Source organism: Abramis brama (assembly GCF_963993115.1).
Source record: "Abramis brama genome assembly, chromosome: 1".
Classification (NCBI taxonomy): domain Eukaryota; kingdom Metazoa; phylum Chordata; class Actinopteri; order Cypriniformes; family Leuciscidae; genus Abramis; species Abramis brama.
Genome location: NC_139963.1, coordinates 70894550 through 70919959, shown reverse-complemented (window position 1 = coordinate 70919959; position 25410 = coordinate 70894550). Strand labels below are relative to the sequence as shown.

Here is a 25410-nt window from a genome sequence, read left to right as displayed (position 1 = left end):
AAAACCAAGACATTTTTTTGCATTTTGATTCCCGGTTAACTGTAGTAACAAACTGTCAGAATAATATACCCATTTGTTGACATTTAGCGAGAAACCTTATAATTTCAAAAATAAAATCTTATGTCAGAGGTTATGTCTACCTTGAACAATAAAGGTGTCCTCCCTTGAGATCTAGCCACACCCTCCAGTGTCATATTGCATCAACCTAAACCATTGTATCATTTAAAGAAAGTGTATCTTTAATTAAAGGCCATTGTCATGCTCTGAAAGTGTTAACCCATTGAGCACAGTAAATCAAACTAAACGGCCCACTTTGCCTGCATTCACCCTACATTTATTTTTAAGAGTGCATTTACTATTGGAAGCTTTGGCCAAAAAGCCTTTGAAAAGACCAAGAAAAAAAAAACATGGGAATGTTCAGGTTCTGAAATATACTTTAATGTAGGACACATACAAAGAATACAAGGAAAATCATGATTATCCCATTTGAATCTGCCCTTCCACCATATCCGACTCCCTCATCTTTGACTCTCAGTGCCTTCCTCCACATGGTTTCTTGGGGGGCACTTCAGTCTTCTGCCACAGACTTGGAGTAGTAATACCAATCACACCGAGAGCAATTATCGGTCCAGCATTCCCACTGAGTTTACTCTCCTCATCTGAACCCATTCCCAGATCATCCTCCTTCTCATGAACCACCACCGCACGTCCCAGAATGGAATAAGGCCCAAAGAGCTTGGCGTCTGGAAGCGTCAGGAACTGCCTTATAACTCCTTTCTCGGAAGCAAAGTTGCCCAGGTCTCCAGGATGATGAGGGTGGTCAACGCCGTTTGGATTATAATGAGGACCAACAGTGATGCTGCCTTGACTGAGGTCTCCATACTGATGGATGTGCATGGCACGCTCTTGACGATCGATGGCAGGCAAACCACGGAGGTTGATTTTCACTTCTAAATCTCCATTGGGGAAGACCTGCTTGAAGAGGATTTGCCCAAAGATCTTTGGCTGGTTACGTGGCAAATTGGGGCTGGGAGTTACTTCACAAGTGGCATAGATGGTGTTGTCGAACTCCACGACTTCCGGCTGTGGAGCTTCGGCAGGCAAACACTCCTCCGTGTGGAACTCTCCTCCTTGTATATGCAGCACCAGCAATATCAGAGGGAATATTAGGATGATTTTCTCCATGTTGATCTTTAAAGCCTACAATGAAGAGTGGATTCAGTGAAATCATGCCATTTGGTTTAAGAACGTAATATTTTTGATAAAAGGTCAAAGCTTTGTTGCAGGGAGCTTTGAGAATGGAAGTTGCATTAGGTAAAATAGCACAACCAGATTAGTTTGCAACGGAAAACCATACAAGAACCCAGACAGCAACCAGACCCGGCCCACATCTGGGCCGTGTGTAATCCAGGTGTACCAGACGTGGGCCGACACCATGTTGCTGTCTAGAAAACTAATTTTTTAATTGCTATGTACCCTTGTGAAAATAATAAAATAAAAAATGCACTTATTGGTATTGGACGTGTACCTGTAGCATCTTTAAAGTACAATAATAACAATTATTATTATTATTATTATTATTATTATTATTATTATTATTATTATTATTATTATTATTATTATTATTATTATTATTATTATTATTATTATTATTATTATTATTATTATTATTACAAGCAGATAATAGCACTGATGAATTATAAAAAGCCACACACACACGAGTGTACAAGTGTACACACACACACTTTCATAAGCGTCACACCTGCCAGCCAAAGTTCCTATGATACAAACCAATGACATACAGGTGGATGTAATCACACTAAAATGAGTCCATGCAAAGGTTCATGGAAATGGAAAAAGTCTAGGGAGAAGTGCCCTCTGGTGGCCATGATAGGGCTTCTGCTGGCAGGAGTGACATTAAGTACATGTACTCTTAAAAAAAAAAAAAAAAGTAATGCCAAACTAAGAGTTTTACTTTAAAGTACATTATGTTTTGAAAATCTTTTTGTTGTGCTTTATAATTTGATCTGTTGTAGCCTACATGTTATTTCATATTAAATATACAGTTGCTGTCTGATATTTTTCACAAAGGACAGGTAAAATAGAAGACAACATCTTTACTTTTGCTTAAACTTTTTTTAGTTGTACTAAATCAAGTCAGTTGATGGAGAAAATGGAATGGAGAAAACAAAAACAAAACAAGCCTAAAACAGCAAAGGTGCACTACCGTACAGCTGAAAAGTTGTCCTCAATCCGTGTGGAGCCTGAATATTGCAGTCACAAAAATACTACAACACTTAATCCGTGTGCAGTCCTGACCTGGGGTTGAGAGAATGTTCCTTTTGGTTGCTCTTATAGGAACTCATGTTGAGCTACAAGTTAACCATGATAGTCTGTTAGTCACTAATTAAGTTCACCTGTGTTTCATTTAGCTCCCTTTGTTTGCCTGTTTAAATATAGCACTCAGTTTATTCAGTTCTTTGTCTTGCATTGCACAATGTGTTCTCCAGTGTTTTGTGTTTATTAAAAGAAGTACTGCTATAGTTTTTTTTTTACGATTGCTATGACAGATTTTTCAATACTTTTAACAATTTTCCAAAACTCTTAACACAGTTAGCACTACATCCGTCTATGTCAGGGTTATTATAGTTTTGCATTTTTCATTAGTTTTTATTTTTATTTCGTTTTGACTTTTTGTTTTCAAATTCAGTTTAGTTTTAATTAGTTTTTAAAGTGGGTTTGCTAGTTTATTTTTTATTTTTTGAAAATGCTTAGTTTTAGTTTAGTTTTTATTAGTTTTAGTGTTAGTTTTAGTCTTTTTTGTAATTTGGGTTATTTGTCAGGAGCAAGATTCAAAAAGTTCACCCTATACTAAATTTACCCTATACAGTAGGGTGACCACCATCAAACAAACCAAATGTGGGACGATTATACGTTTGTGTGGGACAATGTTGGACATGTTACCAACACTAAAGCATAACCTGAAACTGTTATTTAAAGATGCCATGTGTAAAAATGGAGGTAAAAATATCCCAAAAATGAGCTACACGCATCAAAAGAATGAGAAGAAATAAGGGCGATGATGTCATTAAAAAAATGTCAAGTTATAGTGCTGCAGAGATATCAACCTTAATTAACATTAGCATTAATAGCCACGGCCCGACAGGTGTCGTAATACCAGTTTCGGCCATGGGAGGCGGTATACGGGCAACATAACCACCAGTCAAACATGCAATACACGAATAACTCGCACAGCTTGTGGGCGTACTTGAACCTGATGTCAATCGTGTGGAAAGTACAGCCCACTACTACATTTCAGTTCAGGGAAGAGAGCGGAAGGATGGCTGAAGCCCTTGGCAAGAGACCCCTACCACCACCCGCTGCAGGGAAAAAAAGCGCTCTGAAGCACAGATAAAATCTCAAAAGGCTATCCGCCACACTGGCGGGTGAACGACCATACCAAAATATAACATTTTAAGCGTGCACGCTCTCTTCTGCCTCCAAGAACTAGCAGAGAGAGCGAGAGCGAGCTATACTCACTATATTCAAAGTTTCCCCATACTTTTTGACAAGCGTCCTTGACAGGGCGGCCAGAGCTTCTTTGCAGCTCAAGTCGGCGGCGGTGTATACAGTTTTAGTAACGCTCTATCTGTTGACGGCGCTGAGGAAAAAGCTCCCGCCACTGGAAGAAGCTGTCGCCGCCCATTTGTGTCCTCCTGCGCACCCATCAAAGCCGTGCAGAACGTCTTCAGCACTCACGGATCGCGCATACTCCGCCGCTGGCCAGGCTGCTTCTGCTTTACACACCCTGGACGCACGAAACGTAACGGAAAACATTGCAAGGTGTAATGAGACCGAATGTTTTTTGGTGACTAATGATAACTTAGAAGTGGTATTGCTAATGAAAATCAAACTTGATATATGCTGCTAAATTAGCTTCAGGCGGGCAGCGTACGTAACACTCTAAATAGATGTTGTCCCTATTTTAACTTGTATATGTGCAGCTAAGAAGGTAGGGGTGGAGCATAGAGACTATGCCATTTCTCGTTTGTTACTCTAGAGTAGACCAATTCACTTTCTGGAGGTATACTGCCCCCATCTGGTATGGAATGTGGAGTATGACTTTTTATTGCCAGACATGACACATGGCACCTTTAATGCTTATCTAACTTAATAATAAAAAAACATTTGTATTCTGCCTTTCAGCTGATAAAAATGCTTTGTTCTTTAGTCCCTTCCAGAAAACACCATTATATCACAATGTAACATTATATGTCTTAATTTGACATGTCATTTAAATTCAACATCACTGAGCCCAAAGGCAGCAGCATCATGCAGATAACTATTTTTGAAACAGTTCTGACCAAGTCCAATTAAAATCCAACAAAATAAATAATGAACTAATAAAATATAAAATATGAAATTAGATCATTGACATGTCTTATAAACCAAAAACTTTCATATTTTTTAGAAAGGATGTGAATCAAAACAACCACAGCTGGCAACAAGTTGATAAATTCTGTTAAATTTTTATTTTAATTGACCGAATTATCCATTTGTTTTCTGACAGGGAACACATGGAACGAATCACCGCTCCATATTTTGATTGACAGCCGTCAAAACCTACTAGTGACCGTGTTTACTCCTTTACTTTCAACCATTGGATAGGATTTAAAAGAAGGCGGTTGTATTTGTAGCCTACGTCTGAGGAAGCGCTGTTAAATATAGGTGAAAAACTATGCCGCAAAAATAATAAAGAAAATGCTTTCTTAAAAAGGCAAAAGAAAGCATGCACGTTTTCTTAATATGATTATTAAAAACCGACAGACTGATGAAAATGCGGGACATTTTCTCAATATGCGACGTGCGGGACAAGGGGTGAAAATGCTGTGCAGTACAACGCAATGCGGGACGGGTGGTCACCCTACATACAGTCAATAGCCTAACAACATACTCATCTGGATTGAAGCAGCAAACATTCAGTGTAAAAGTGTGCTTTAACAATGTGTGTCAGATAACACCATGCGGGTTTTGAACATTTGCTCAACTGTCTAATAAAGTACATGCAAGATGTTGGGTAGACTAGTGTGGTGCTGGTGGATATTGAGCAGACATAAGTCGTCCGGTCAGAGACGAAGTACACTTTAATGGATTGAGGCTTGTAGAGACAGTTACAGTCGTAGAATTGAGTTGAGTGAACAATTGCAGTACAAGTAGTAGAGGGTATGACAGAGTAGTTTGGAGTGTAACGTAGTATGAGTGGTTCTAAAACAAACAGAAAATAATAATACTAAATTAGTCATGAACAGTAATAACAAGAATGAACACAATCTGTCAATTATACGTACATTATGTATATAATTATACACATAGCAATCTATTCAGACATGTAGAGACTATATTAGCACTTAAGAAAAATGGCCTCACGTTCTCTGACACGTGAGCTGACTGGATTCGATACATATGGTTTCATTAATATGAAAAATCTCCCTTTTCACAGTAAATAATAACATACACATAACCAAAAACGACCCAAAGGGACACATAATTACAATATAATACGTAAATATCAATATATAACTGTCTGTGTATGCTTTCACTAGCGCCGTATATAGATGATGCAATCGACAATGCGTGTTGCGTACATACGCGATTATAACTAACTAACGCAGATACAATCAATCTCACATTCAAATCGCAGCTCTTTAAAGATAATGAATAACATAAACAAATCACTCACTTGTATATGAACGCACTCTGCAACAACAACAGTAACAGCGGGACACTTGCAAAGTCTCTATACGAGCTCTCCGAACTGCTTCTGGTCAATATTGACCCGATAAAAGGAAAATTACTGAGTCATCGGAGTAATGCGTCTTAAAGTCACAAGGGGGCGCTAATGTCTCAATATATGCATCTCTGGCCTTTTCAACACAAGACGTCTCTGTCAAGTCAAAGTTTGCGGCATCTCCAAAACACCACGCCGATATTGATCCTCGTTTTAGTTCTCCTTTTGTCCCAAAGTCTGCTTGCCATGGTCCATAATGTTTGAATGAAACAACTCCATGAGCGCGCCGCTAGATGTAACGCAGTTGTCGCCATGGTTACTATGGCAGTACGAGCGGAAACCAGGGATAACGCGGATATTATGTCATTGACAGGCGACAAGTGAACATGGACGAGCCATTATTAGGGGTTAAAGCACGAAGTGCTAAAACTTTTGCATTTGGACGGCTATAACACGCAAAATTCACTCGAAAGCCTATAAATCCTAAACAAAAACTCAGAACTTAATGAAAATTGGCGAGCATATGTGAAATAACATTGTAAACAAGCATGCACAATTTTATGGAGATCGGACAATAGGTGGCGCTATAACTGTTAAAAAGCTTTGAAAACCATATATTTCCTATGTTAAATTGGCTGGAAATGGTTTTTTCCATGTATGACGTCAGTGGTTAAAGGGACACTTCACCCATTTGCATTAAGCTTTGCATTGTTAGAAACCCAGTCATACTATTGAATGGTCGTGCAACACACTCTCATTTTCCCCTGAGACGGGAGAAATCCGTTATTTACCTCTTACACTTCCTCCTACAATGACGCAAAAATCGTCATTTTGCGTCATTGTAGGAGGAAGTGTAAGAGGGGGGGATTTCTGTTAAGACTACAGACCTACAGACACTCGTTCCTCATCTTTCCCAGGGGGCGGGACCCGCTCACGCTACAGACCTATTACAGATCAGTGGGTGGGACTTTACTCTCTGAAACTGAAAGCAATATCCTCCATCTTGTTTGAAGCTAAGCTAACAGGCGCTGTGGAGACAGATGTACAGTTATGACAATAGCGGAGGAGAGTGCTCAATATGATATAGAGGAAGAGGATTTCGGAAGTCTAATGCTTGAATCAGGTGTTTTTTAGGCTACCTTTACAAGCCGCGTTATAGCCAAGAGCAGCCGAGGCAGAAGACCTGCCTGCCGCGGACGAGGAGCCCGGACTGGCTCGAGTTAGGGCGGACTGGTGGCGCCGGTGATCTCACTATGCAGCTACGAACCGCTACGAACACAGAGATAGAGTCCGTCTGCAGCAAAGAATTTCAACGATGACAATTTCTCCTGGACGAAATCTCAGAATCAGACGAGGACATGGACGTTTGTGTTGAGAACTATCCTAGTTTCGCACCGCATATGTTCTGACTGAACATCCAGGTACCATGCAATAATTCACCTTTTCGAAAGAAATACAAACGAGGAGTAATGCACTATATGAGTTCGCCAACTAACTAGACATTTTGTGTGAATGTGAAATGAATTTCAAGCTCTGGTAGTAGTAGCTAGCCTTGTAGACGGAAGAGTGATTTCTCTTATAGGCAGATATGCGCTTTCTGGATTAGTGGGAGTGGCTTGCGTAGCTGTGCAATGTGGTGCATTGTGGGAGTTGTTGTCTTTCATACAAATGCGACCTGAAGTTATTTTTTGTCTTTTCTCGGTCACGAAGGCACCAAATTCAAAAATAATTTTACATTTCGACTACATATATGACCCACTTTAAATACAAAACAATGTTCAAATGGGTGAAATGACCCTTTAAATGGTTGCCAAATAAAAGAATGTCTTTTTATGCATTTGTGCTTAAAGGCCTTAAATGCTTGAACCCCGATAAATGCTGCTTGCAGCTTTGATTTAAAATTGGAATTTCTCTGAAATTAAAATCTTTGGGAAATTTTGGGATACTGGAAGTACACAACTGCAGGAAATGTGTCACACTTTGCAAGTGATTTTTGGTTATTTTATTACAAAAATCATACATATTCTAGCTTTAAACCAGCCCGGTCTCACCCCAAAACGTCATGTACTGACGGGTCTTGACCATACGACGAAAAGGGTACCCCTAAAACGTCCATATGAGACGAAGACATAAGCGCACCAGCAGCGCCTCCTAGCGGTACCCTAACGCATACCTAAACCTACCCATAACCCGAATAGTCACATATGGACGTTTTAGGGGTACCCTATCCGTCGTATGTTGCCGTTTGGTCAAGACCCGTCAGTATGTGACGTTTTGGGGTGAGACTTATTTAAACACCTTACAAGAAAACCAAGATTTTTGCATTTTGATTCCCGGTTAACTGTAGTAACAAACTGTCAGAATAATATACCCATTTGTTGACATTTAGCGAGAAACCTTTTCAAAAATAAAATCTTATGTCAGAGGTTATGTCTTCCTTGAACAATAAAGGTGTCCTCCTTTGAGATCTAGCCACACCCTCCAGTGTCATATTGCATCAACCTAAACCATTGTATCATTTAAAGAAAGTGTATCTTTAATTAAAGGCCATTGTCATGCTCTGAAAGTGTTTACCCATTGAGCACAGTAAATCAAACTAAACGGCCCACTTTGCCTGCATTCACCCTACATTTATTTTTAAGAGTGCATTTACTATTGGAAGCTTTGGCCAAAAAGTCTCTGAAAAGACCAAGAAAAAAAACATGGGAATGTTCAGGTTATGAAACACACTTTAATGTAGGACACATACAAAGAATACACAAGGAAAATCATGATTATCCCATTTGAATCTGCCCTTCCACCATATCCGACTCCCTCATCTTTGACTCTCAGTGCCTTCCTCCACATGGTTTCTTGGGGGGCACTTCAGTCTTCTGCCACAGACTTGGAGTAGTAATACCAATCACACCGAGAGCAATTATCGGTCCAGCATTCCCACTGAGTTTACTCTCCTCATCTGAACCCATTCCCAGATCATCCTCCTTCTCATGAACCGCCACCGCACGTCCCAGAATGGAATAAGGCCCAAAGAGCTTGGCGTCTGGAAGCGTCAGGAACTGCCTTATAACTCCTTTCTCGGAAGCAAAGTTGCCCAGGTCTCCAGGATGATGAGGGTGGTCAATGCCGTTTGGATTATAATGAGGACCAACAGTGATGCTGCCTTGACTGAGGTCTCCATACTGATGGATGTGCATGGCACGCTCTTGACGATCGATGGCAGGCAAACCACGGAGGTTGATTTTCACTTCTAAATCTCCATTGGGGAAGACCTGCTTGAAGAGGATTTGCCCAAAGATCTTTGGCTGGTTACGTGGCAAATTGGGGCTGGGAGTTACTTCACAAGTGGCATAGATGGTGTTGTCGAACTCCACGACTTCCGGCTGTGGAGCTTCGGCAGGCAAACACTCCTCCGTGTGGAACTCTCCTCCTTGTATATGCAGCACCAGCAATATCAGAGGGAATATTAGGATGATTTTCTCCATGTTGATCTTTAAAGCCTACAATGAAAAGTGGATTCAGTGAAATCATGCCATTGGTTTAAGAATGTAATATTTTTGATAAAAGGTCAAAGCTTTGTTGCAGGGAGCTTTGAGAATGGAAGTTGCATTAGGTACACAAGTTGCATAGCACAACCAGATTAGTTTGCAATGGAAAAACCATACAAGAACCCAGACAGCAACCAGATCCGGCCCACATCTGGGCCGTGTGTAATCCATGTGTACCAGACGTGGGCCGACACCATGTTGCTGTCTAGAAAACTAAAAATTTTTAATTGCCATGTAGCCTTGTGAAAATAATAAAATAAAAAATTAGCTTATTGGTATTGGATGTGTACCTGTAGTATTTTGAAATTACACTAATAATAATAATAATAATAATAATAATAATAATAATAATTAAAAATAAATAAAACTTGCAGATAACACGGATGAATTATAAAAAGCCACTTAAGTGTACACACACTTTCATAAGCGTCACACCTGCCAGCCAAAGTTCCTATGATACAAACCAATGACATACAGGTGGATGTAATCACACTAAAATGAGTCCAGGCAAAGGTTCATGGAAATGGAAAAGGTCTAGGGAGAAGAGCCCTCTGGTGGCCATGATAGGGCTTCTGCTGGCAGGAGTGACATTAAGTACATGTACTCTTAAAAAAAAAAAAAAAGTAATGCCAAACTAAGAGTTTTACTTTAAAGTACATTATGTTTTGAAAATCTTTTTGTTGTGCTTTATAATTTGATCTGTTGTAGCCTACATGTTATTTCATATTAAATATACAGTTGCTGTCTGATATTTTTCACAAAGGACAGGTAAAATAGAAGACAACATCTTTACTTTTGCTTAAACTTTTTTTAGTTGTACTAAATCAAGTCAGTTGATGGAGAAAATGGAATGGAGAAAACAAAAACAAAAACAAAACAAGCCTAAAACAGCAAAGGTGCACTACCGTACAGCTGAAAAGTTGTCCTCAATCCGTGTGGAGCCTGAATATTGCAGTCACAAAAATACTACAACGCTTAATCCGTGTGCAGTCCTGACCTGGGGTTGAGAGAATGTTCCTTTTGGCTGCTCTTATAGGAACTCATGTTGAGCTACAAGTTAACCATGATAGTCTGTTAGTCACTAATTAAGTTCACCTGTGTTTCATTTAGCTCCCTTTGTTTGCCTGTTTAAATATAGCACTCAGTTTATTCAGTTCTTTGTCTTGCATTGCACAATGTGTTCTCCAGTGTTTTGTGTTTATTAAAAGAAGTACTGCTATAGTTTTTTTTTTACGATTGCTATGACAGATTTTTCAATACTTTTAACAATTTTCCAAAACTCTTAACACAGTTAGCACTACATCCGTCTATGTAACCTATACTATTAACACATTTCTCGTTGCTTTAACACAAAATGCATACAATTAACACAAATTTAAAATGCTTGAACTTCTTTTACACACAAGCTCAAACAAGACCAAAACAATGGATTTTTACTGCCAAATTTACCGATGCTTTAAACAATGTGTGTCAGAACAGATAACACCATGTTCTGAACCTAACAGGCTAAAGTCAAGGTAAACAGCTGTTTATATTGTGAATTGAAACCCAAATATATCCCCTGTAGCCTATTTTATCCTATTGTTACTGAGAAACAATTATGCAATAATATAAATCACAGCTGATTCCCATCTAGGAAACACACTCAGGTGTTGAGGTTCTTTCAATCGCATGATCATATGGTATACTGTAACCGAACATTCTATAAAGCACTCTGAGATGGGTCTTTTTTTATTAAATTTCTGCAGCAAAAGACCTACAGTAAACCCAACAAAACAAAAATGTAGAGAGGCTTCAAAAGAAACTGCAGTGCAAAACACAATCTATGATCAATACAATATACTGTCTGTTGTATAAGGGCATACCTGACACGTATACAATAATGCAGTTTCTGTAATTCCATCTGATGTTAGTGTTTTTATGACATTGTGCTATGATTGACTAAATCTTCCTGTTGGACAGCTATGTTACATATGTTAGTGTTTTGAAAAATGATTTGATTTTGAGACATGTTTGCAGTGTTCTGGTAGGCATAGTGTATTATTGTATTTAGAAAATTAGTGTTGGAGTTTGGTTTACAGTGTGTGATTTTGAGCATGAAATTAACTGTTTTGCCAATTGTGTGTTGTAGGTGTGTTGGTGCGTTAAGAGTTTAGGAAAGTTGTTAAAAGTACTGAAAAACTGTACTTGTCTTTGAAGGCAGAAGTACAAATTTCTGAGGGAATGATTCTTCTATGGCATCGATGTTAAAATCCCCTTTTAGATTGAATGCAGGTAAGGTGGGACACTTGTCATTTAGATAGATACAGTACCTAGATGTTTATTTCTTTTTATTACTTTTGTTAACTTTAAGGTCCGACTTTAATATTTCATTTTGAATACAGTTGATATGTGTTATTTGCAAGGTATATACCAATAAACATTTTGAGATCATGCACTCCGGACAAATTTCTTTTCAGGTAATGTGACCCATCCCTAATTTATCAAAAATGATCCTGGATCTTAAAAACACATGATTTATTAACACATCACACAAACATATACCACAGCATATTTAACAGACCCAAAAGCACATAGATAGGCTATGATGAGTAATACTGATCAGTTCACTTAATGCATGTGTAAAGTTCAAAACAACTAGAACATGTTGTGTTGACATGAAATTTGATGAAAGTTGAATATCAGATATCTTAATGAACTCTACAACATATTACAAATGGAACTACAACACATGCAACAACAAATAGGCTAACAAAAATTCAATAAGAGGAACATTTTTAATGGTAACCATATTGTAAAACTTTTTTTCTGTCTGTTGTCTCTAAACACTGTAGATGAACTTAAATTGTGTCCATATTTTAAAGCGTTATATTCTGCATCTACATTTTAATAATAATAATAATAATTCGTTACATTTATATAGCGCTTTTCTGGGTACTCAAAGCGCTTTACATGGAAGGGGGGATATCCTCAACCACCACCAATGTGCAGCATCCATATTGGGCCAGAACGCCCACCACACACCAGCTTAATGGTGGAGAGGAGACAGTGATGAAGCCAATCAGTATATGGGGATGATTAGGAGGCCGTGATGGACAGAGGCCAAGGGGCAAATTTGGCCAGGATGCCGGGGTTACACCCCTACTCTTTTTCGAAGGACATCCTTGGACTTTTAATGACCACAGAGAGTCAGGACCTCGGTTTAACGTCTCATTGGAAGGATGGTGCTCTTTGACAGTATAGTGTCCCGATCACTACACTGGGGCGCTAGGACCCACATAGACCACGGGTGAGCACCCCCTGCTGGCCTCACTAACACCTCTTCCAGCAGCAACCTGGTTTTCTCAGGAGGTCTCCCATCCAGGTACTAACCAGGCTTGCTAACCTCTTACAATAACAAAGGTGTAGGTTGATGACGCATAAGCGGAATTATGGAACTTGTCGTCATTGCCAATGAGAGACAGATATCAGAGCCACATGCGAGTCCTGCGGATATAAAGGAATAAGGACATTTCATTCTACTGATCTACCCGCAAGTGTTGAATTAATACTCACAAATACCCCTTTTCCACCAGCATGAACCAGGTGCCAGTTCAGAGCCAGAGCTACAGTATTGCCAGTCCGGAGTTGGTTCGTCTGACGAGCTCTCTAAGATCCGGTTTGCCAAACACAAGGTCACTGTATACATCTCATGTTGCCCAGCAATGCTAGCGTGGCAGCGCCAAACACAAACACACCAGGCTTGTTCAAACATACTGATTGGCCAAACATACAGCTTCCACATGTCTGGGCGAGGATGCCATATCCTGCCCTGCAGCTGGGACAACAGGTCCTCCCTGACCGGGATCTTCCAGGGGGAAGATTCCAGCAGAGGAATTAGCTCCGAAAACCATGGCTGAGACGGCCAGAACGGAGCTACTAGGAGGAGGCTGACTCCGCTCTCTCTCACTCTGGCCAAGACCGTCTGGATCAGTTTGATGGGCGGGAAGGCATAGAGTTTCTGCGTTGGCCAAGGGTGAGCGAACGCATCTATCCCTAATGGAGCCGGGGGACTCAGGGAGAACCACAGCGGGCATTGGGACGACTCTTGAGATGCAAAGAGGTCCACTTCCGCCTCTCCAAAAACCTCCCAGATCAGGGCCACTGTCTGGAGGTTCAACATCCATTCTCCCGATCTGAGTTTCTGCCTCGATAGAAAGTCTGCTGTGAGGTTCAGAACCCCTGGGACATGGACTGCTCTCAGAGATAGGAATCTGCTCTGAGACCACAGGGGAAGGTGACGCGCATGCCTGTCCAGGGTGCGCGACCGAGAACCCCCCTGCCGGTTCACATGAGACACCACTGCCATGTTGTCTGTTCTGACAATTACATGGTGTCCCTCCAGAAGAGGGAGAAAATGATGCAGAGCCAGAAAAACGGCTCTTAAAGGAGAAGTTCACTTTTAAAAAAACTTTTGCTGATAATTTACTCACCCCCATGTCATCCAAGATGTCCATGACTTTCTTTCTTCAGTCGAAAAGAAATTAAGGTTTTTGATGAAAACATTCCTGGATTTTTCCACATATTATGGATTCCATTGGGACCCAAACGGTTCAAGGTCCAGATGACAGTTTCAGTGCAGCTTCAAAGGGCTTTAAACGATACCAGACGATGAATAAGGGTCTTATCTAGCGAAATGATCGGTCATTTCAAAAATAAATAAAAAAGTTTAAGTTTTATAAGCACAAATGTTCGCCTTGCTCTGTTCTGTGATGCGCGTTCGTGACGTCACGTAATACGTAATTACGTTGAAAAGGTCAAGTTTGATGTGTTTACAAATGTGCGGAAGGAGGACCATATACACATTTTCAAATGTATTTGTGTCAGTTTATCGTTTAAAATGCCCATTTCGTGTGCGCATCCTGGGTGTTTTAACCCTCAGGGGACCACAGTGTTTTGGGGGCCTTTGAGATGTTCTGACATGCCTTGACATTTGTGCTTTTTTCAGTTATTTATAAACATGTTAATGGCAAAGGTGTAAATTCACTCTATATAGCACAAACAGGGCTACCATAATATGCGAGCAACGTGTATGTAGATGTTTGTATTTTTAAGAGAATAATGTTTATGCGTGGTTATTGGAAAAAATTAAAATGAAAGTTGCTGAATTAAGACCACAAAACACATATTAAATATGTGTCCACAAGACTTTTGACTAATGGATGTTGTCCCTTTGTGTTCTAGCTTCAAAATTATGTGAAAATAGTTTTGCTTTATCGTTCACAAAAAAAAAATACATTGATTTAAATGGTGTAAAACAGGTTTTGCTTGGAAAGCCAATATGCAAGGGGGAGGAGTAGTTTACACCTTAGATTGCATAATCTCTGCATAATCTCCCCACCCATTCTGCATAATGACTGCCTAATGAGCCATTCATTCAGGTGTGACACTGACTGAGCCACAATGCAACGACAAAAGATGTATTTAGAAGAAGACTTATATTGACCATTTAAGATTTCGCTTACATTTCTCTTGTAAATATGTTTTGCTATTTTATTAAAAATGTTACAATTACAACAATAATTACAATTTCAACAATATTTCAAGTGTACTCTTTCTTTGTAAAAAAAAAAAAAGAAAAAAGATTATAGGCCTAAATTTTATCATATGTATTCATTAGTTTGAATATAGCCAACATTGGAACATCTAACATCTTAGTCTATGACTTTATTTTTGACAAAAATAGTATTTTTTTTTTTTTTGCAGTTTAATACGTTGCTTATACAAATACATTTTTTTCAACATATTCCAGTGGATTTTTACTCATCTCAGTAGGCTATAGCAAAGCAGTTTATTCTTTCACACACAGACACGCGATTCATATTCAGGCTAAACAGTCTTTACAAATATGTACCCTTCATTCATCTCACAGAAAGGCGAGTCATATTATAGAAATGCGATTCATCTTTTTGCGGTTTGCATAGGCCTACACTAACGTTATTCCATAACGTTATTCCACACGTGAGAAAAGAAAACAGCCTACCTCACTCCTCAGCGCAGCGGGATCTGCTCCTCATATCAGGAGATATTGCTCCTCATCAGCACTGTTCTGAGGAATCGTTTCTCCATAAGGTAGGCTATATTATGCCTCACTCGATCGCGACGCGCTGTGTTTACAGCTGATGGGCGTTTCACACCCCTCAGAATTTGCGTTTGAATAGCACGCGCTCTCCGGGGAGTGGTCACATTACTGTGAATGAACTCCTAATGAGCTCGACAGGAGTCGCTCTCTTTTTATACAGATTACAGAAACTGAGAATATTTGTTTTTTATATAAGTTACTTCTTTTAACAGATGCGATCTCAAGCTTTATGCCCGTGGGTCTGTTTGCCTGTTTGACTAAATTTTCGCGGAGTTATTGATCATTTTCGAACGCGTTTCAAATGGGAGTTCACGGACAGAGGGAAGGCAGAAATCGCATCATGTTAATTTTTCTTTATTTGTCAAAAAGCAAAACACTTTATTTTTATTGTGAGTATACAGAAAAAAAATAGAAACTGAACAGGATCGATTGATGTATTACACGCAAATGAAAGATCAAAATTAACAGAGCATTTGGTGTTTATTTTCATTGCTAAAAAAAAAAAACGAGCAAAACGCGCGGGCGCGTTTGTGGTCCCCTGAGGGTTAATATTAAAAAGCCAAAAAGAACATTTTCTTCAATTTTTCAAGCGTGACCTTTTCAACGTAATTGCGTATTACGTGACGTCACGAACGCGCATCACAGAACAGAGCAAGGCGAACATTTGTGCTTATAAAACTTAAACTTTTTTATTTATTTTTGAAATGACCGATCGTTTCGCTAGATAAGAACCTTATTCATGGTCTGGTATCGTTTAAAGCCCTTTGAAGCCGCACTGAAACTGTCATCTGGACCTTGAACCGTTTGGGTCCCAATGGAATCCATAATATGTGAAAAAATCCAGGAATGTTTTCATCAAAAACCTTAATTTCTTTTCGACTGAAGAAAGAAAGACATGGACATCTTGGATGACATGGGGGTGAGTAAATTATCAGCAAAAGTTTTTTTAAAAGTGAACTTCTCCTTTAACTCCAGGCAGTTTATCCCCACACGCTGGTCTGCCCTCGAAAACTGCTCCCCAGCCGGTGAGAGAGGCATCCGTCATAATCATCTGGCGACGAAATACCGCACCCATGCTGACCCCTTTCCAAAGAAAAAGAGGGTCCCGCCAAACTGACAGGGCTCGAAAGCAACTGCGCGATACCTTCAGTAGGCGAAAGGCTGGCCCGGAGGGGCTAAAATGAGCCAATCGTGGGCTAAAATGAGCCAATCGTCCAGGTAATTTAGAATACGGATGCCCTGGAGCCGCAAAGGGGCCAGAGTTGCATCCATACACTTCGTGAATGTCCTCGGGGCCAGAGCGAGGCCAAAGGTGAAGGACCCTGTATTGGAACGCTCTGTCTCCAAATGGCGAACCTGAGGAACTGCCTGTGTCGCCGTACAACCTGGATGTGAAAGTAAGAATCCTTTAGGTCTACTGTCACGAACCAATCCCCTGGCCGAATCTGAGATATGATAGCTTTCAGCGTCAACATCTTGAATTTCCCTTTGTAAAGGGCGAAGTTCAGTCGGCGGAGGTCCAGTATGGGACGCAAATCGCCGCCCTTCTTCGGGACCAGGAAATAACGGCTGTAAAAGCCCCGTGCGGTTTCCCCTGAAGGAACCTCTTCTATTGCTCCTTTGAGAAGGAGGGATGAAATTTCCTGCTGAAGTACAGAAGCCTGAGTGGCGCTGTCTACTACGGTAGGAAAGACCCCGTTGAAACAAGGGGGATTGCGGCAAAACTGAAGAGTGTAGCCGAACCGAACTGTGCGAAGAACCCAAGACGATACCCCTGGTAAGCGCTCCCATTCTTGAAAGAAATGTGAAAGAGGAAGAGGGATGTTGTAATGCAGACGACATACCTGAGTGAGGGTGCCGTGTTGACGTTTGTGAGGTTGAGAAGTTGACTGTGCAGGAGAGCCCTTGGCGTCCTGACACGTGATGGGAGGCATCGATGCTGGGGTCATGGTGACCAGGTCCGCCCGCTCCGGAGGAAATGCGAAAAGTGCCTCCGAGGATGCGACCGGCAGTTATAGAGAGTGTCGGGGGTGAGGGGAGAAAGCAAAAAGCGTTCCTTCCTCCCGCGCCGGGCTGAGTAGAGATGGTGAAAAATGGCCTGCACTTCAAGACACTCTGAGTGGCGAAGGTGACAGGGCAAGGAAAGGAGAGCTGGGAGGTGGGCAGAAACGCTTGCGCGGTCTGTCCCAACCTTGAGGAAGCAGAGGAGCTCTCCTTTTTCCGACCGGAGGGTCAGGAACGGCTCTGGGCCGCCGGAGGGGTCGGTTTGTCGGACCGCTTCATCTGGAGGCGCTTGTGAGGCCATTGACGGGGAAACAGGCGACCGCGTGCTCCCCAAACCGTGGAAGGTGGGGGATGCACCGGTTCGCTCCTCCTGGAAGAGAACTCCGGTCTAAAAGAGGGACGTTCTCTGGGTCAAACAGGGGAGGGAGCAGAAGGTTCCCTAGCCCTCCTGGGCATGAACTGTCTGAACGCGGCCGATTGTGATTTGGAGGAGCGGAATTTCTCAACCACCGTGTTGACCGCCTCACCAAACAACCCTGTTTGAGAAATGGGGGCGTCCAGGATGAAAACCTTCTCCTTGTCACGGATCTCCGTGAGATTAAGCCACAAGTGGCGTTCCACCGCAACGGAACCAGCCATAGAGCGACCTATAGCGCGTGCGGTATGCTTGGTGGCTCTTAAGGCTAAATCCGTAGCCTTACGAAGCTCCTTGACCGCTTCAGGGGTCACGCCGTCGCCCTCGTCCATTTCCTTCAGGACGTCCGCTTGGTAGGCCTGAAGAATGGTCATAGTGTGCAGGGTCACACTATGCCCAGCCGCCATGTAGGATGTTCCAATGAGAGAGGAAGTAGTCCTACATACTTTAGAGGGGAGGAGGGGTACGACTTCCAGGACGGTGCAGACGACGGAGCGAGATGGTCGGCTAAAGTTTCCTCAATCGCCGGAATGGCGGAGTAGCCCTGTTCCACAGAACCTACTAGGTAGGTTGGCTGCCGCATTAGTTAGGAGCGCAGAGAAAGGCTGCTTCCAGGATCTGGAAATCTCGTGATGTAGATCACTGAAAAATGGCAGCTTTCTCCATTGAGGCCTAGAATTAGGACCACTGAGAAGTCTCTCGTCGAATTTTGACGACTGAGATTCGCGGGGCTCGTCGGGCCAATCAATAGCGAGCTTCTCCGTAGCGCGTGAAAGTACGTCAACGAGCTCCGCGTAGGCCGTAGTAGGCCGCGCTTCCTGGCCGCTCGGCGGGATAACCTCGTTGGCGAGAGTAGGCCCGAAATCCTCGGAGTCGGAAGCCTCGGTAAAAAGTACATCCTTCAGCCCGAAAGAAACCGCGTCACGTGCTGCCGTGCTCCCGGGCTGGGGCGCAAATAATCGTGTGAAAATTCGACTGGCATGCCTCGCGCGTGCCGAGGGGAGGAAGGGAGAGAAAGAACGGGGCTCGTCTGCTCGAACTCCACATCCTCAAGCTCTACATCCGAACCCCAAGTCGCGGATCCTCGAGAGGCCTCGGGAGCGCGACAGGGGGAGACGAATGATTCCCTCTCAAAAACCGCGAGCCGCGATTTATCCGAATATTCCTACTTTCCTACTATATAGTAGGTCATTATCAAACATCGCAGAGATCAGCGACGCGGGTGCTTTCAAATGTGAGTAAACACGGTTCCTTGTGTTAAAATTGCATGTGTTGAACTACTGTAGAGTAAACTGTTGAATTGTTGAAGGTGTAAAGACGTTACACAGAGTAGTATAGTTGTGATTTTGCTGTAAAAACACGTTTTATTATGTATAACGTTAGCTAACAGGGGAGCTCCAGTAAGGACACGTAAGTTACGTCTCTAAAGTGGATTTACATAAACCATATACATCCTAAAGACGCTTATTTTAAATGTCTATTTACTTCTGACAGTAAAATCTTCGGTAAGTATTGCAGAAGAGCACATCACAACATGAAATAGACATCTGAGTGATGAATGTGTGCTATTATGTAGAACAAATCTATAAAGTAACTAAACATAAGTTATCTATTTTATTTGTCCATTAGTACTGTTGATAAATTGAGGAACATTTATGTTGGATAAAAAGTTAAAACAAGCTCATAAATCACAGAGGTAATGTGAATCTTGTCTGGATGTTACAGGGTCAGATAAACAGATGTGTTTTTATCCGGTGGAGAGTGGCTCATGAAGCTGAATGCTGCCATCAAAGGCTTTGAGTGAGTATACCACAGAAATGAATAACAACAACTAATTATTGTAATTTCAAACAGAGCTATTACAGCACTTTTCTGATTCTTGATTTCTGTGCATTAGCTGCACAGCTTTTGTGGTGGAGCAGGACCTGCAAGGGAAGATGATGGCGGCGTTTGTGAAAAAAAGTGGTTTTGTCTTCTAAATAATACTGAAATCATATGACATTGTGTGGTTAAAATTACTGCTTTTGTGTTATGTTTGTGCATTTTGTAGGATCTGAAATCTCAGTAGGCTGGTGTGAGGCGCTGAGGATGAAGAGCCCAGAGCTGAATCCTGGAGATGGTGCCATGGACGAGTCCCTCCATCACTCCACCTGCCCTTACGAGACCCTGCATCACTCCACCTGCCCTTACGAGACCCTCCATCTCTCCACCTGCCCTTACGAGACCCTCCATCTCTCCACCTGCCCTCATTGCCTCAGATTGTGAAGCACAACACAACACGCAACAACCTCAGCGCCTTCAGCCTACATACATGATTGTAGTTTGAATAAAGCTTTGTTTCATGTGTTGACTTGTATATGCATTTGTTTATTGTGATGGTGACTTTCATTCATTCTTTTACTAATTTATTAATATTTCTCATTGTTGTCAGTAAATAAAATATAATTATTTAATTAATGCTTTATTTAATTGTTTGAATGCAAATGTAGATATGTTTACTATATACTTTTTACTACTATTTTCAGTAAAAAGTAATATAATTAAGTATTGGTCAGCATTTATCGTTGTTATTATTGCATGTTTTGGGGTGGGATATCAATGCAATTCATTCTGGGGTAATATTAATTTTTAATATTAATGATACTTACATTTTTTTGAGTATAAAATCAACAGTTTTCTCCAAAGGCAAATCTTTGCACAGCTGCCCTTTGTGCAGACATTACAAACGCTGAGGAAACCCGTTCTAGGTAGGGCTGTTGAGTTACTGATGTTATGTGTATATATATATATATATATATATATATATATACAGTGAGGAAAATAAGTATTTGAACACCCTGCTATTTTGCAAGTTCTCCCACTTGGAAATCATGGAGGGGTCTGAAATTGTCATCGTAGGTGCATGTCCACTGTGAGAGACATAATCTAAAAAAAAAATCCAGAAATCACAATATATGATTTTTTAACTATTTATTTGTATGATACAGCTGCAAATAAGTATTTGAACACCTGTCTATCAGCTAGAATTCTGACCCTCAAAGACCTGTTAGTCTGCCTTTAAAATGTCCACCTCCACTCCATTTATTATCCTAAATTAGATGCACCTGTTTGAGGTCGTTAGCTGCATAAAGACACCTGTCCACCCCATACAATCAGTAAGAATCCAACTACTAACATGGCCAAGACCAAAGAGCTGTCCAAAGACACTAGAGACAAAATTGTACACCTCCACAAGGCTGGAAAGGGCTATGGGGAAATTGCCAAGCAGCTTGGTGAAAAAAGGTCCACTGTTGGAGCAATCATTAGAAAATGGAAGAAGCTAAACATGACTGTCAATCTCCCTCGGACCGGGGCTCCATGCAAGATCTCACCTCGTGGGGTCTCAATGATCCTAAGAAAGGTGAGAAATCAGCCCAGAACTACACGGGAGGAGCTGGTCAATGACCTGAAAAGAGCTGGGACCACCGTTTCCAAGGTTACTGTTGGTAATACACTAAGACATCATGGTTTGAAATCATGCATGGCACAGAAGGTTCCCCTGCTTAAACCAGCACATGTCAAGGCCCGTCTTAAGTTTGCCAATGACCATTTGGATGATCCAGAGGAGTCATGGGAGAAAGTCATGTGGTCAGATGAGACCAAAATAGAACTTTTTGGTCATAATTCCACTAAACGTGTTTGGAGGAAGAAGAAAGATGAGTACCATCCCAAGAACACCATCCCTACTGTGAAGCATGGGGGTGGTAGCATCATGCTTTGGGGGTGTTTTTCTGCACATGGGACAGGGCGACTGCACTGTATTAAGGAGAGGATGACCGGGGCCATGTATTGCGAGATTTTGGGGAACAACCTCCTTCCCTCAGTTAGAGCATTGAAGATGGGTCGAGGCTGGGTCTTCCAACATGACAATGACCTGAAGCACACAGCCAGGATAACCAAGGAGTGGCTCTGTAAGAAGCATATCAAGGTTCTGGCGTGGCCTAGCCAGTCTCCAGACCTAAACCCAATAGAGAATCTTTGGAGGGAGCTCAAACTCCGTGTTTCTCAGCGACAGCCCAGAAACCTGACTGATCTAGAGAAGATCTGTGTGGAGGAGTGGGCCAAAATCCCTCCTGCAGTGTGTGCAAACCTGGTGAAAACTACAGGAAACGTTTGACCTCTGTAATTGCAAACAAAGGCTACTGTACCAAATATTAACATTGATTTTCTCAGGTGTTCAAATACTTATTTGCAGCTGTATCATACAAACAAATAGTTAAAAAATCATACATTGTGATTTCTGGACTTTTTTTTTTAGATTATGTCTCTCACAGTGGACATGCACCTACGATGACAATTTCAGACCCCTCCATGATTTCTAAGTGGGAGAACTTGCAAAATGGCAGGGTGTTCAAATACTTATTTTCCTCACTGTATATATATATAGATAGATATCATGGGTTTGCATACATAAGAGATTTTTTACACAGGAAAAAATAACCTAGTCCTAGTACAAGGTTGAATATTTTAATATATTTTTTCTTAAATAATTCATTATAATACATTTAAAAATGCATTAAAAAAAAAAAAAAATAGGCCTGAGGGATGAAACGAGAGTTAACAAGAAAAAGAGGAAAGCCACTTTTAGCCACTTTTGCTTGTGGATAAAAATGTTTGTATATAAAATAAATTAACATTCAAGAGATGACCATTTTGGGATTTCATAATAAAAATAAATGTAAGGATAAAACAGTGGGTCACATTAGTAGGGTTAAATATAAGAACTTTAATCAACCCTAAATGTATACACAAATAAATGGGCAGCAGTTTCTTCAAAATGAGCAAGTTTAATCAATATCAATATTTACAGATAGATGAATTAAACGTGTCATTCAAATCTTTTAAGTTGTTGCGCGTGTGATAACGCGTCGTAGGTCACATGATAACATCAACATGGCAGATGTCCGGTTCGCATTCATACTCAACGAGATTTGGCTAAAAAGTACCTACTCTTTTAGCGCTCGTTAAGTACTCATTGAAAATAAGTACCTACTCATTGAGTACGCGGTTTCGGACGCAGCCAGTGTATCTTTAATTAAAGTCATGCTCTGAAAGTGTTAACCCATTGAGCACATTAAATCAAACTAAACGGCCCACTTTGCCTGCATTCACCCTACATTTATTTTTAAGAGTGCATTTACTATTGGAAGCTTTGGCCAAAAAGCCTCTGAAAAGACCAAGAAAAAAAACATGGGAATGTTCAGGTTCTGAAATATACTTTAATGTAGGACACATACAAAGAATACACAAGGAAAATCATGATTATCCCATTTGAATCTGCCCTTCCACCATATCCGACTCCCTCATCTTTGACTCTCAGTGCCTTCCTCCACATGGTTTCTTGGGGGGCACTTCAGTCTTCTGCCACAGACTTGGAGTAGTAATACCAATCACACCGAGAGCAATTATCGGTCCAGTATTCCCACTGAGTTTACTCTCCTCATCTGAACCCATTCCCAGATCATCCTCCTTCTCATGAACCGCCACCGCACGTCCCAGAATGGAATAAGGCCCAAAGAGCTTGGCGTCTGGAAGCGTCAGGAACTGCCTTATAACTCCTTTCTCGGAAGCAAAGTTGCCCAGGTCTCCAGGATGATGAGGGTGGTCAACGCCGTTTGGATTATAATGAGGACCAACAGTGATGCTGCCTTGACTGAGGTCTCCATACTGATGGATGTGCATGGCACGCTCTTGACGATCGATGGCAGGCAAACCACGGAGGTTGATTTTCACTTCTAAATCTCCATTGGGGAAGACCTGCTTGAAGAGGATTTGCCCAAAGATCTTTGGCTGGTTACGTGGCAAATTGGGGCTGGGAGTTACTTCACAAGTGGCATAGATGGTGTTGTCGAACTCCACGACTTCCGGCTGTGGAGCTTCGGCAGGCAAACACTCCTCCGTGTGGAACTCTCCTCCTTGTATATGCAGCACCAGCAATATCAGAGGGAATATTAGGATGATTTTCTCCATGTTGATCTTTAAAGCCTACAATGAAAAGTGGATTCAGTGAAATCATGCCATTTGGTTTAAGAACGTAATATTTTTGATAAAAGGTCAAAGCTTTGTTGCAGGGAACTTTGAGAATGGAATTTGCATTAGGTAAAAATAGCACAACCAGATTAGTTTGCAACGGAAAACCATACAAGAACCCAGACAGCAACCAGATCCGGCCCACATCTGGGCCGTGTGTAATCCAGGTGTACCAGACGTGGGCCGACACCATGTTGCTGTCTAGAAAACTATAATTTTTGAATTGCCATGTACCCTTGTGAAAATAATAATAATAAAAAAAAAAAAGCGCTTATTGGGATTGGATGTGTACCTGTAGTATCTTGTAGGTACAATAATAATAATAATAATAATAATAATAATAATAATAATAATAATAATAATAATAATAATAATAATAATAGCACTGATGAATTATAAAAAGCCACTTAAGTGTACACACGTACACTTTCATAAGCGTCACACCTGCCAGCCAAAGTTCCTATGATACAAACCAATGACATACAGGTGGATGTAATCACACTAAAATGAGTCCAGGCAAAGGTTCATGGAAATGGAAAAGGTCTAGGGAGAAGAGCCCTCTGGTGGCCATGATAGGGCTTCTGCTGGCAGGAGTGACATTAAGTACATGTACTCTTTAAAAAAAAAAAAAAAAAAAAGTAATGCCAAACTAAGAGTTTTACTTTAAAGTACATTATGTTTTGATAATCTTTTTGTTGTGCTTTAAAGTACACTTAATTTGATCTGTTGTTGCCTTCATGTTATTCAATATTAAATATAAAAAGTTAAGATTTTCTGATTCTGATATTTTTCACAAGGACAGGTAAAATAAAAGATAATATCTACACTTTTGCTTAAACTAAACTTTTTTTAGTTGTACTAAATCAAGTCAGTTGATGGAGAAATTGGAATGGAGAAAACAAAAACAAAACAAGCCTAAAACAGCAAAGGTGCACTACCGTACAGCTGAAAAGTTGTCCTCAATCCGTGTGGAGCCTGAATATTGCAGTCACAAAAATACTACAACGCTTAATCCGTGTGCAGTCCTGACCTGGGGTTGAGAGAATGTTCCTTTTGGTTGCTCTTATAGGAACTCATGTTGAGCTACAAGTTAACCATGATAGTCTGTTAGTCACTAATTAAGTTCACCTGTGTTTCATTTAGCTCCCTTTGTTTGCCTGTTTATATATAGCACTCAGTTTATTCAGTTCTTTGTCTTGCATTGCACAATGTGTTCTCCAGTGTTTTGTGTTTATTAAAAGAAGTACTGCTATAGTTTTTTTTTTACGATTGCTATGACAGATTTTTCAATACTTTTAACAATTTTCCAAAACTCTTAACACAGTTAGCACTACATCCGTCTATGTAACCTATACTATTAACACATTTCTCGTTGCTTTAACACAAAATGCATACAATTAACACAAATTTAAAATGCTTGAACTTCTTTTACACACAAGCTCAAACAAGACCAAAACAATGGATTTTT

At 40.8% G+C, this 25410-nt stretch overlaps 3 protein-coding genes across 5 annotated transcripts; all 3 read right to left on the bottom strand.

The window, feature by feature from the left end:
• Nucleotides 1-427: 427 nt before the first annotated feature.
• On the bottom strand, nucleotides 428-2337 carry LOC311066673 (extracellular superoxide dismutase [Cu-Zn]-like). Of its 2 annotated transcripts, none has more exons than XM_084087960.1 (2): nucleotides 2320-2337; nucleotides 428-1200 (listed from the first exon to the last, which is right to left on the bottom strand). In XM_084087960.1, the coding sequence occupies exon 2, from the start codon at nucleotides 1183-1185 to the stop codon at nucleotides 532-534; it is 654 nt and encodes a 217-aa protein (XP_083944086.1). In that variant the 5' UTR covers nucleotides 1186-1200; nucleotides 2320-2337; the 3' UTR covers nucleotides 428-531. The 2 variants fall into 2 exon arrangements, with proteins under 2 accessions (XP_083944086.1, XP_083944085.1); XM_084087959.1 differs by lacking the exon at nucleotides 2320-2337 and adding an exon at nucleotides 2233-2276.
• A 6168-nt stretch (nucleotides 2338-8505) lies between these two features.
• On the bottom strand, nucleotides 8506-10287 carry LOC311068161 (extracellular superoxide dismutase [Cu-Zn]-like). The gene is made up of 2 exons (XM_084090439.1): nucleotides 10244-10287; nucleotides 8506-9285 (listed from the first exon to the last, which is right to left on the bottom strand). Exon 2 carries the CDS (start codon nucleotides 9268-9270, stop codon nucleotides 8617-8619), a length of 654 nt encoding a protein of 217 aa, XP_083946565.1. The 5' UTR covers nucleotides 9271-9285; nucleotides 10244-10287; the 3' UTR covers nucleotides 8506-8616.
• Nucleotides 10288-23114: 12827 nt separating this feature from the next.
• Nucleotides 23115-25176, bottom strand: LOC311086305 (extracellular superoxide dismutase [Cu-Zn]-like). Of its 2 annotated transcripts, none has more exons than XM_084119116.1 (2): nucleotides 24886-25176; nucleotides 23115-23897 (listed from the first exon to the last, which is right to left on the bottom strand). In XM_084119116.1, the coding sequence occupies exon 2, from the start codon at nucleotides 23880-23882 to the stop codon at nucleotides 23229-23231; it is 654 nt and encodes a 217-aa protein (XP_083975242.1). In that variant the 5' UTR covers nucleotides 23883-23897; nucleotides 24886-25176; the 3' UTR covers nucleotides 23115-23228. The 2 variants fall into 2 exon arrangements, with proteins under 2 accessions (XP_083975242.1, XP_083975243.1); XM_084119117.1 differs by having other exon boundaries at nucleotides 24973-25011.
• Nucleotides 25177-25410: the final 234 nt, after the last annotated feature.

Coding starts and splice junctions, on each gene's coding strand:
- LOC311066673 (XM_084087960.1), bottom strand. CDS start 1,185: ATGGAGAAAATCATCCTAATATTCCCTCTGATATTGCTGGTGCTGCAT.
- LOC311068161 (XM_084090439.1), bottom strand. CDS start 9,270: ATGGAGAAAATCATCCTAATATTCCCTCTGATATTGCTGGTGCTGCAT.
- LOC311086305 (XM_084119116.1), bottom strand. CDS start 23,882: ATGGAGAAAATCATCCTAATATTCCCTCTGATATTGCTGGTGCTGCAT.